The sequence below is a fragment of the Jaculus jaculus genome, chromosome 14 (genome assembly GCF_020740685.1).
Source record: "Jaculus jaculus isolate mJacJac1 chromosome 14, mJacJac1.mat.Y.cur, whole genome shotgun sequence".
Taxonomy (NCBI): Eukaryota; Metazoa; Chordata; class Mammalia; order Rodentia; family Dipodidae; genus Jaculus; species Jaculus jaculus.
In genome coordinates, this window is record NC_059115.1 from 11981102 (window position 1) to 11992977 (window position 11876).

General features: G+C 45.6%; 1 protein-coding gene across 2 annotated transcripts; it reads right to left on the reverse strand.

Annotated features, from left to right (window-relative positions):
* Positions 1-918: 918 nt before the first annotated feature.
* On the reverse strand, positions 919-11258 carry LOC123454721 (aurora kinase C-like). 2 transcript variants are annotated; one of them, XM_045133703.1, is made up of 7 exons: positions 11066-11258; positions 10341-10377; positions 9652-9843; positions 9215-9353; positions 6385-6533; positions 1385-1559; positions 919-1205 (listed from the first exon to the last, which is right to left on the reverse strand). In XM_045133703.1, the coding sequence occupies exons 1-7, from the start codon at positions 11229-11231 to the stop codon at positions 1035-1037; spliced, it is 1029 nt and encodes a 342-aa protein (XP_044989638.1). In that variant the 5' UTR covers positions 11232-11258; the 3' UTR covers positions 919-1034. The 2 variants fall into 2 exon arrangements, with proteins under 2 accessions (XP_044989638.1, XP_044989639.1); XM_045133704.1 differs by lacking the exons at positions 9215-9353; positions 9652-9843; positions 10341-10377 and having other exon boundaries at positions 11066-11174.
* Between the last annotated feature and the right edge of the window lie 618 nt (positions 11259-11876).

Genomic DNA, 11876 nt, shown 5'->3' on the forward strand with positions numbered 1-11876 from the left:
GTGTGTGTGTGTGTGTGTATGTGTATGTGTATACATATATATATATATACATATATATATATATATATATATATATATTTAAAAGATTTTTAAATAATTAAAAATATTTTTAAAAGAGCAGTCTGTTGCCTCAAAAAAAAAAAAAAAAAAAAAAGGCAGGTGTGGTGGCATACGCCTTTAATCCCAGCACTCAGGAGGCCGAGGTAGGTGGACTGTTATAAATTCAAGGCCAGCCTGAGACTACATAGTGAATTCTAGGTCAACTTGCGCTAGAGCAAGATCCTACCTCAAAAAAACAAATAAATAAATACAAAATAAAATTGAACATACATCTGACATGCAGAAATATTGTATTTCAAAGATGGCACCCAAGTACTGGAATTAAAGGCATGTGCCATCATACCAGGATCAAATATAGCAGCATAGGCTGGAGAGAAGCTTAGTATTAAGGCACTTGCTTACAAAGCCTAAGGACCCAGGTTCAATTCTCCAGGACCCACATAAATCAGATGTACAAGCTAGTGCATGTGCCTGGAGTTCATCTGCAGTGGCTAGAGACTCTGGCACATCCATTCTCTCTCTCTCTCTCTCTCCATGTGTGTGTGTGTGTGTGTGTGTGTGTGTGTGTGTGTGTATATATAAAATAGAATATTAAAAATTAGAAAAAAAAAAGATGGCAGCATACAGAATGAACCATTGGACTGACAATAAACCTGACTTACATGGGCACAAAGTAGGGTTTAAGGAGTTACTGTGAAAAGTGGCAGGGTCTTTATCCCTTGGGCCTTTGTCTGCAGAAAAGAGCCACCATCTTTCCAAGAGAGAAAAGTCTTCCTGGGCCAAAAGGGGCATAATCGAGAGTTTTGTAAGGAATATACTACACACAGTCACATGTTAATTCACACAACCAGAGAGAAGTAGCACAAAATAATTCAGTATTTATTAGTTAGCCTCTTAAAAAAGAAACAAAACAGATGAGGCAACAAAGCCAAGAGAGCTTGTGGAACAAGCACAAGGAGCGCGGCCAACAGGGCTTAGGAAGTCATCTGACCACAGGGAGGAATCACTCTCCGAGAGTGGGTCTTGACCCAGGGGTGCTTCTGGATCTGGGCCAGGGTCAGCCGCTCTGAGGGGTGGTACCTGAGCAGCTTGGAGATCAAGTCCTGGGCTCCCACAGGCAGAGACAGTGGATATCTCACATCTACCTGTTGAGGCCAGGGAAGGAGAGAGAGAAATCTGGTCAGTTTGTTTGGTTAATGTTCTTCCTGCTCTTTGAGTCTCTTCTGTGTGCTCTTCTGGCTTACAGGAGAGAATCTTTTGCATGTGCCCCAGTCTTCACATGCTAAAGGTGCCATCATTGAATGCCCAAAGTGTGCCATCTCACCTTGACAATGCGTCTGTATGTCTCATTGTGAGAGGAGCTCTCAAAGGGTGGATTTCCCACCAGCAGCTCATAGCAGAGCACCCCAATGCACCACAGATCCACCTTCTCATCATATGTCTTCCCTTCAATCATTTCTGGCGGCAAGTAATCCAGGGTTCCGCACATTGTCCTTCTCCTAGAAGAAGGCAAAGGAGAGAACACTGGTGAGGAGGCCCTGCATGCAGGAAATCCTCTTTCCCCAGCCTCAGCGACAAGGGAGACCCTGAGTCATTCTGAACAACCCCTCCTCAACTAAGGAGAGTGAAAAACACCAACGTTTAATGTGGACCAAGATTCAGAGGGGTCAGGTTTTTGTGCTACATATCTCCAGCCTCTTCAGGGCAACTCAGCAGGCCATCAAAGGTCAGGTAACACAATTTATTGAGCCAAGTCTGTAGTTTGTAAAATACTCAAGTAGCTTCCTAAAGACACACCAAGATGGGCACAGTGGCACATACCTTTCATCCCAACACTAGGGAGGATGAAGAAGGATGGCTGTGAGATTGGGGCCAGCCTGGAGCTAGAGTGAGTTCTGGGTAAAACTGGGCTACAGTCAGACTAGACTTGAACAAAACAAAATAAAAAAGGCCAGACATGGTGGTTCACCCCCTTTAATCTCAGGAGGCTGAAGGAGGTTCAGCATGAGTTCAAGGCCAGCCTGGTGCTACGAGTTAGTTCCAGGTCAGCTTGGGCTAGAATGAGACCCTACCTGGAAGCAGAGGGGGCGGGGGCTGCAGGGGTGCACCGAACCTGAGAGGAGGAAAATCCAGAAGATTGATGGCATGATCATAGCAAGAGAACTTGGTATAATGGGATTCATTAGCTTCTTGGTGAAACTGATCCATATCCCTATTAATAACATTACTGTAGGTAGTTGAATATTGCTTGAAAGGGCTTTTAGTCTTGGAAATTAATGAACAAGTGAGAATTTGAGAAGCTCATGAAGTAAAAATTTCCTTGTATACTTTGTAGTTTTCATCCTCCACTCACCACTCACACTATTTATTTATTTTTATTTTCAAGGTACAGTCTCACTGTAGTCCAGGCTGACCTAGAATTCACTATGTAGTCTCAGGCTGGCCTCGAACTCATGGCAATTCTCCTACCTCTGCCTCCTGAGTGCTGGGATTATAGGTGTGTGCCACCATGCCCAGGTTTTATGTTTTGTAATTTTTTGTTTGTATTGTTTTTCGAGGTAGGGTTTCACTCTAGTTCAGGCTGACCTGGAATTCACTATGTAGTCTCAGGGTGGCCTTGAACTCATGGTAATCCTCCTATCTCAGCTTCCCAAGTGCTGGGATTAAAGGCATGCGCCACCACGCCCAGCTGTTTTGTAATTTTTTGAAAAATAGTTTTATTTATTTGCAAGTGGGGAATGGTATAGGAGGAGAGAATGGGCATGTCAAGGCCTCCTGCCACTGCAGATGGACTCCAGATACATGAGGCACTTTGGGTAATAGGGGTCCAAAGCCAGGCCATCAAGCTTTGCAAGCAAGCACCTTTAACTCTCCAGCCTTGTTTTCTAATTCTGTTTCTTTTTTTTAGCTGAGCATGGTGGCACATGCCTTTCCTTTTATATTTGTTTATTACTTAAGAGAGAAAGAGAGAAAATGGTCACACCAGGGCCTCTAGCTACTGCAGACAAACTCCGGATGCATGTGCCACCTTGTGCATCTGGATTACATGGGTCCTGGGGAATTGAATCTATATCCTTTGGCTTTGCAGGCAAGCACCTTAATTGTTAAGCCATCCCTTCAGCCCAAATTCTGTTTTTAAAATATTTTATTTATTTATTTATTTGATAGAAAGTCATATAGAGAGAAGGAATGGGTAGAACCAGGGCATTTAGCCACTGCAAATGAACTCTAGACACATGTGCCACCTTGTGCATCTGGCTTTATATAGGTACTGGAAAATTGAATCTGGGTCCTTTGGCCTTGCTGGTAAGTGTCTTAGCCACTAAGCCATCTCTCCAACCCTCTAATTCTGTTCTTAACAAAAAAAAAAAAAAAAAAAAAAAAGAAAAGCAGGGGTAGGAGGATCCCTGGGAGTTCTAGGCCAGCCTGAGACTACATAGTGAATATAAATTCCAGCCTGGTCTAGAGTAAGACCCTACTTCAAAAAACCATAAATAAACAAAAATTGAAAACATTCAGAGGGCTAGGATATAGCTCAATGAATGAAGTGCCAAGCCTGAGTACCCAAGTTTAATCATCAGACGTCATGTTAAAAAAAAAGAGCAGGACATGGTGGTGCACGCCTTTAATGTCAGTACTTGAGAGACAGAGGTAGAGGTAGGAGGCTCACCATAAGTTTCAGGCTACCTTGAGACTACAGAATGAATTCCAGATCAGCCTGAGGTAAAGTGAAACCCTACCTCGAAAAACATAATCCAGCAATCCCAACAGTCTTGTCAGAGAGACTGAGGAGCAAACAGGAGAATTTCATTTCATGGAAGCTCCAGGTAAGCATAGTAAAAAGAAGAGCAGCTGTGCATGGTGGCGCACACCTTTGATCTCAGCACTTGGAAGGCAGGGGTAGGAGGATCACCATGAGTTCAAGGACAGTCTGAGACTACAGAGTGAGTTCCAGGTCATCCTGGGCTAGAGTAAGACCCTACCTCGAAAAACAAACCAATAAAATTTTTAAAAATAATAATAGCAGCAGAGCAAGACTGACAGAAGCCCTGTCCCAAATGAGGTGGGCTGGGAAGGCTGGACCTGAACACTGTCTCCTGACCTTCGCACGTGTGCGTGGTACATCAGCATCTGTAAACACACACACAGGAGCAAGTATGCACACGCAGACACACAAACAAACTAATTAATAAAAATCAAAGATTCAGAGAAGGTAGCCAGATGTGGTGGTCCAAACCCTAAATCCCAGCCAACACTGCGATGACCAAAGAAGGAAGTGTTGTAACTTCAAGGCCAAACTAGCTACAAAGTAAGCTCCAGGCCAGGCTTGACAACAGAGCGAGACCTTGAGTTGAGAGAACAAAACAACTAAAATGTCATGTAGTAAAAATTCTCAGCATCAAGACAGACGTGAGGGCTGGGGAGATGGTTCAGTGGTTAAAGGCTCTTGCTTGCAAAGCCTGACAGCCAAGGTTCAATTCCCCAGTGCCCATGTAAAGTCAGATGCACAGAGTTGTCATGTGTCTAGAATGCACCCATTATCTCTCTCTTACTTCCCTCTCTAATCACAAATAAATAAAATATATTTCTTAAACTTTTATTTATTTGTGAGAGAAAGAGTGGGTGCACCAGAGCCTCCAGCCACTCCAAATGAACTCCAGATGCATGTGCCACCTTGGGCATCTGGCTTACGTGAGTATTAGGGAATCAAGCCTTGGCAGGCAAATGCCTGAAGTGCTAAGCCATTTCTCCAGCACCAAATAAAATATTTTAAGAAAGATTTGGAAGTAATCTGTGGTGGTACATGACTATAATCCCAGCATTTGGTAGACTGAGGCAGGAGGACTGTGAGTTTGAGGTCAGCCTGAGCTGCAGAGTGAGACACTCAAGAAAAAAAAAAATTAAAAAAAGGAAGGTGGAGGCTGTCAAGATGAGTCAGTGGTTAAAAGTACTTGCTTGCAAAGTCTACCAGCTCAGATTCAATAAAGTGAAGCATGCATCCAGCATTTGTTTGCCATGGCAAGACACTGGTGCACCCCCTGAAAACACACACACACACACACACACACACACACACACACACAATTTTTTTTTCTTAAGTGGGATGGTGAAATGGCTTACCAGTTAAGGCATTTGCCTGCAAAGCCTAAAGACCCAGGTTCAATTCCCCAAGACCCACGTTAAGTCAGATTCATAAGAGGGCATATGTATCTGGAGCTTATCTGCAGTGGCTAAAGACCCTGGCACACCCATTCTTTTTATCTGCTCTCTCTCTCAAATAAATAAAATATTTTTTAAAACGGTAAAGTAAAAAACAAACAATTAAAAAGAAAAGAAAGACCAGGCATGTGGTGCTCACCTTTAATCCCAGCACTGGGGAGGCAGAGGTAGGAGTTCAAGGCAAGCCTGAGACTACATAGTAATTCCATGTCAGCCTGGGCTAGATTGAAACCCTACCTCAAAAAAAGGGGGGGGGGGAGAGAGATGGTTTAGTGGCTAAAGCACTTACCTGCAAAGCCAAAGGACCCAGGTTCAATTCCCCAGGATCCATGTAAGTCACATACACAAGCGGGCTCACGCATCTGGGGTTGGTTTGAAGTGGCTAGAGGGCCTGATACACTCATTCATTCCTTTCTCTCTCTTTGCCTCTTTCTCTCTCTAATAAATAAAAATGAAGCTTTAAAAAGGTGGAAGGGGAATAAGGAAGAGGAGGGAAGGAAGAAAGAAAGAGAAAAATTTATAATAGTGATGGCATATGAAGACAAACTGAGTAAATATAGTTTGTTCATACAGAAAAATTCACTACTGGAATTAAGAAGCCATGCTTCTAAATTTACTTACATGGGATCTTTTTGTTTGTTTTTGTTTTTTGAGGTAGGGTCTTGCTCTAGCCCAGGTTGACCTGGAATTCACTCTGTAGTTCCAAGGTGACTTCAAACTCATGGCAATCCTACCTTTGCTTCCCAAGTGCTGGGATTAAAGATGTGCTCTACCATGCCTGGCCTTTTTTTTTTTTTGAAGGCAAGTTAAGCAATATTTATGTTAGGAAAGGAAGTAAAGCAGAAAGCTCTTGAGTTGGGAGGGGTCCTGAGCAGGTAATCTCTTCCATGGAATCATGATGGTACAGTTACATATTAAATAACACTAGAAAAGAACAGCTCTGGTTGGGCCCATTCTTTAATAAATTCTGCAAATACATATTTGAAAAGAGCAGTATTCCAAGATAAACCTTCCCAGTCTATATGTAGGTCTTACATGTGGAATGAATTCAGCTAGGTCAGTTTTCAGTCATGATGGTGCCCCGCGCAGTGGCACCTGACCTACCTGAGAGACAGGGTGTGCACAGACCAGCCAAAGTCTGCAATCTTGACCTCACCCCTGAGCCCCAGTAGGAGGTTCTCTGGCTTGATGTCTCTGTGGATCACTTTCTTCGAATGGCAGTAGGTGAGGGCGTCTGCCAACTCCTCCATTATCTGTGTGAACAAAAGCAATCGGGAACGGAAGCCTTCCACAATGTCCCTGGGAGGTAGAATATGCATCATGGGTTTCGGGCTGTGGTGGAATCTATTTTTGTTGTTGTTTGTTTTTTTCTTTGAGGTAGGGTCTCACTCTAGCTCAGGCGGACTTGGAATTCACTATGTAATCTCAGGGTGGTCTCAAACTCATGGCAATCCTCTTACCTCTGCCTCCCGAGTGCTGGGATTAAAGAAGTAACACCACCATGCCTAGTTTCTTTAGTTATTTCTAAGGATGTTGTACCCACTTACCATTTACTCGGTAAACTTTACATACCTTTTTCTTTTTATTTGTTGTTGTTTTTGCTTTTCTTTGTTTGCTTGCTTGTTTGTTTTATTTTTATTTATTTGACAGCGACAGAGAGAGAAAGAGGCAGAGAGAGAGAGATAAGAGAATGGGCATGCTAGGGCCTCTAGCCACTGCAACTGAACTCCAGATGCGTGCGCGCCCTTATGCATTTGGCTAACGTGGGTCCTGGGGAATCTAGCCTGGGTCCTTCTTTGGCTTTGCAGGCAAGCACCTTAACCGGTAAGCCATCTCCCCAGCCCCCCTTTTTTTCTTCTTTGAGACAGGGTCTCATGTAACTCAGGCTGAACTTGAACTCACTATGTAGCCAAGGACAACTTTTAACTCTAAATCTTCCTGCAACCACCTTCCCCAGCCAACCTTTGTATGCCATGTTTATGGTTTCTTTTTTGTTTTTTTATTTTCTTTTTATTTTTTGCATAAGGTAGCAGAGTTAGAGTCTGTTGCTTAAAACCAAAGGACTGAAACTACCTATTCATACTCTTGGAAACACTTGGGGGTAACTGAGGAATTCAACTGTGTGTATGTGTCATGTCATGAAATTCACAGAACAAAATTCAGAAATAAGCATTTGGGACTAGGGAAATGGCTCAGTAGTTGAAGGGACTTGTTTGCCAACCCTGCTTGCCTGTGTTCAACTCCTTAGCACCCATGTAAAGCTAGGTAAAAAAGGACCACAAGCACCTGCCATTCATTTACAGAGGCAAGAGACACACATAAATGAATGTATATATACATTGGTTTTCCAACGTAGGGTTTTATTCTAGTAAACGCTGACCTGGAATTCATTATGTAGTCTCGGTGGCCTCGAACTCACAGTGATCCTCCTATCTCTGCCTCCCAAGTTCTGGGGTTAAAGGTGTATGCCACCACATCCAGCTAATAAAAATAAAAAAATGGAGCCAGGTGTGGTGATAAATGCCTTTACCAGGACTCAGGAGGCAGAGGTAGGAGGATTGCCATGAGTTCGAGGTCACCATGAGACTACATAGTGAATACCAGGTCAGCTTGGGTTAGAGTGACACCCTACCTCAAAAAAAACAAACAAACAAAAAAAGGATCTCACAGTGAATGACACTACATACACAAGACTATCAAAATAGAAGGAAAAGATCATGAATCAAACTAAAATACTGGAGCCGGGCATGGTGGCGCACGCCTTTAATCCCAGCACTCGGGAGGCAGAGGTAGGAAGGATCGCTGTGAGTTCGAGGCCGCCCTGAGACTACATAGTGAATTCCAGGTCAGCCTGGGCTAGAGTGAGACCCTACCTCACAAAATCAAAAATAAATAAATAAATAATTTTTAAAAAATGAAAGACTGATTGAGAGGAGGAGAGGATATGATGGAGAGTGGAGTTTCAAAGGGGAAAGTGGGAGTAGGGAGGGAATTACCATGGGATATTATCTACAGTTATGGAAGTTGTCAATAAAATATGTATGTGCGTGTGTGTGTGTGTGTAAATTTTATTGACAACTTCCATCACACACACACACACATATTTGGTTTTTCAAGATAGGGTCTCACTCTAGCCCAGGCTGACCTGGAATGCACTATGTAGTCTCAGGGTGGCCTTGAACTCACAGTGATCCTCTTACCTCTGCCTCCCAAATGCTGGGATTAAAGGCATGTGCAACTACACTCAGCCTTAAAAAAATTTTTCAAAATCAAAATGAGAGCTGGAGAGATGGCTTAGTATTTAAGGTGCTTGCCTGCAAAGCCAAAGAATCCAGGTTCAATTCCCCAGGACCCACGTAAGCCAGATGCACAAGGTGGTGCATGTGTCTGGAGTTCATTTGCAACAGCTCTAGGCCCTGGCATGCCTATTCTCTCTCTCATAAATAAATAAAATATTTAAAAAATTTTTAAATCAAAATGAAACTAAAAAGCAATCTGAGCCAACTTTGGTGACATGTTCCTTTAATTTCAGCACTTGGGAGGCAGAGTCAGGAAGGAACACTACAAGTCTGAGGCTAGTCTGGGCAACATAGGTCAGTCTCAGCTACAGCTACATAGAGAGACTCAGTCATAAATAAATACATAAAAGCAATCTGAGCCAGGCATGGTGGCACATGATGGCACATCCCAACTCCTGAGAGGCTCAGGCAGGAGGCTCACTCACGTTCCAGATCAACATGGGCTTTTTGGAGTTCCAGTTGTTCCAGCTTGGCTACATAGAAAATAGACACTGTCTCAAAAAAAAAAAAAAAAAAAAAAAGAAAAGAAAAGAAAAGAAAGTGGTGGGTTGATCTTGGCAGGCACCACAGAGACCCCGCCCCTGTCACCATCCTACAGCAAACCCATGGCCCCCAGAGATCTCAGGCCTGCTCACCGTGGCGGTGCACTGCTCATCTAAAGTGCTATTTCGTTGCAGCTCCTTATAGAGTTCGCCCCTGGGAGCATATTCCAGAACCAGGTATATCCGGCGAGCATCATGGAAGTAGTTGTACAGGCGAAGGATATTAGGGTGTCTGAAGGAGTAACAAGGGAACACTTCTGAGCCCAACACAGGTGGCTGGGATCTGGTTAAAAAGAGCCCGATGTGTGAAGCACAGAGGGAAGAGACATCAAGATGAGGGTGTCGTACACAGGGAGAGAATGTTCCATGGTAGAATTGGGAGTGGGCTGCAGAGAAAAAAAATGTGCAGGGAAAAGCAAAGGGCTTACTTGAGGGTCATGGGGAAGGATGAGTTCAAATGTCAAAGGAGGAAGAGGGTTGGGAGCAAAAATAAAGACACAGGCGAGGAGCTTTACACAGACCATCCTTACTGGAGATGTGCCTGGATTTCAACTTCCCTGCGTAGCTGGTGCTCCAGTCCTTCCTTCTCAATCTGGGACTTGAAGAGTACTTTCAGGGCCACAATGAAATGGCTTTTCTTCAGGCGAGCCAGGTATACATTTCCAAATTTCCCCTTACCCAAAGGGCGCCCTATTTCAAAGTCATCGATTGTGAGAAGCCTCCTAAATGAAGAGGTGGGGGAGGGGGAAGACATCAGGGCTGGAGAGATGGCTTAGCGGTAAAGGGGCTTGCCTGCAAAACCAAAGAACCAAGGTTTGATTCCCCAGTACCTACATAAAACCAGATGAACAGGGTGGCACATGCATCTGGAGTTCCTTTGGAGAGACTAGAGGCCCTGGTGCGCCTATTCTCTCTATCTGCTTCCCTCCCTCTCTCTCAAATAAATTAAATTAAATTAATAAAATATTTTTTAAAACTTTTACAAAAGACATCAGCTCAAAATACGCAGAGGAAGAGTTAGGAATCCCCAAATCTTCCCCTTCCTCTTCTCCTCTGCTTTCCTATACCTCTGTCCCTGGGTAAAGCCTCAGCTTTACTGGACGTCTGATCAGAAATAATAGCATCTTGGATCCAAGAGCCAACATTCCACCTGCCCCGCTTACTCTTCACCCGGGTCCCATTGTCTTTGCTCTTCCAGATGCCCAAGCAAAGCACTCACGTGTTTGGGATGCCAGGCTGTACTTGGTGTTCCACATCTAATGAAAGAGAGACAGAAAGAGAGGTGTGTGTGGTGGCAGTATACCTGTCATCCCAGCACTTGGGAGGTGAAGGCAGGAGGATTTAGGAGCTCGAGGCCAGCCTGGGCTACAAAAGGAGAGAGAACACCGGCCATGGTGGCGCCTGCCTTTAATCCCAGCACACTGGAGGCTGAGGTAAGAGGATCCCTGTTAAATCGAGATCAGCCTGAACTACAGAGTTATAGATCAGCCTGGGGTAGAGTGAGGCCCTGCTTCAAAAAGCACTGTCCCCCAGCCTGGCGTGGTGGGGCACGCCTTTAATCCCAACACTTGGGAGGCAGTGGCAGGAGGATCACTGTGAGTTCGAGCCCACCCTGAAACTACATAATGAATTCCAGATCAGCCAGAGCTACAGTGAGACCCTACCCGGAAAAAAAAAAAAAAAAAGAAAAAGAAGAAAAAAGAAAGAGCACCTCCTACAAAAGATGAAAGAGGAAGAGGGGAAGGAGAGGAAGAGGAGGAGGGACTGAGGGAACGAGGACTTTCCTTCAGTGTACTCCACTCCCATCCCAAAAGGGGGCCCGAGTCTCTTCTGCCCTTGCCCTCTCTGGTTCCGACTCTGAGGCAAGGGGCCACCGCGGTCGCCAGGCTGGCGTCCAGCTCGGGCGCTCTCCACGGAGCCTGCCAGGGGACGCCACGCCCTCACCTGTGGGCGGAGCTTTGTCCGAGGGCGTCTTCACGAAACTCCTGGGGAGAGGTAAAGGAGAGGCGAACTCCTGGCTGCTGCAGTCCTTGCGCTGGCGGAGAGGGCTGACGGGGAGGCGCTCGGGCCCAGGCCCCTCCTCGGAGCTGACGAGCAAGACGCGGTCCATGGCGGAGGGGCAGTCCGGCCGGGCCGCTGCTTCGTACAGCGCGCCTGGACCGCGGGGCGGGACCCAAAGGCCCGTGCTTCATCCCCATTGGCCGAAACTTCCAACGTCAGGGAACTCAGCCAATAGGACGGCGTGGGCGGGGCCGAGGGTTGGCCGTGCCAGGCCTGAAGGGAATGTAAACTGACGGACGGAGGCCGGGAGGCCAGCGGGCTCAAATCCTGTAAGTGGTCATTGACCTCCGCGACCGTGGGGTCAAATTGAGCCACTCCCCCACCCTGGGCCCTGTCCGGCTTGCACAGACCTGAGAGGCCACCGTCCTGCGCTGGCCTTAAGGCGCCCAACGACAACGCAACAATACACAGCTCTCACCTCAAAGGGAATAGGCTGTACTTTATTCTGTAGCCAAATATGAGTGACCGCTGGGCGTGCTGACGCTCGCCTTTAATCCCAGCACTCTGGAGGCAGAGGTAGGAGGATGGCTGTGAGTTCGAGGCCAGCCTGAGACCACAGAGTGAGCTCCAGGTCAGCCTGGGCTGGAGTGAGCCCCTAAATCGAAAAGCAAATAAATGAATAATTAAACTGAGAGACCAAGGAGAAGTCATGTGCTGCATCTGGCTTCTGTGACCTCGCTTAGTGGCTGGACAG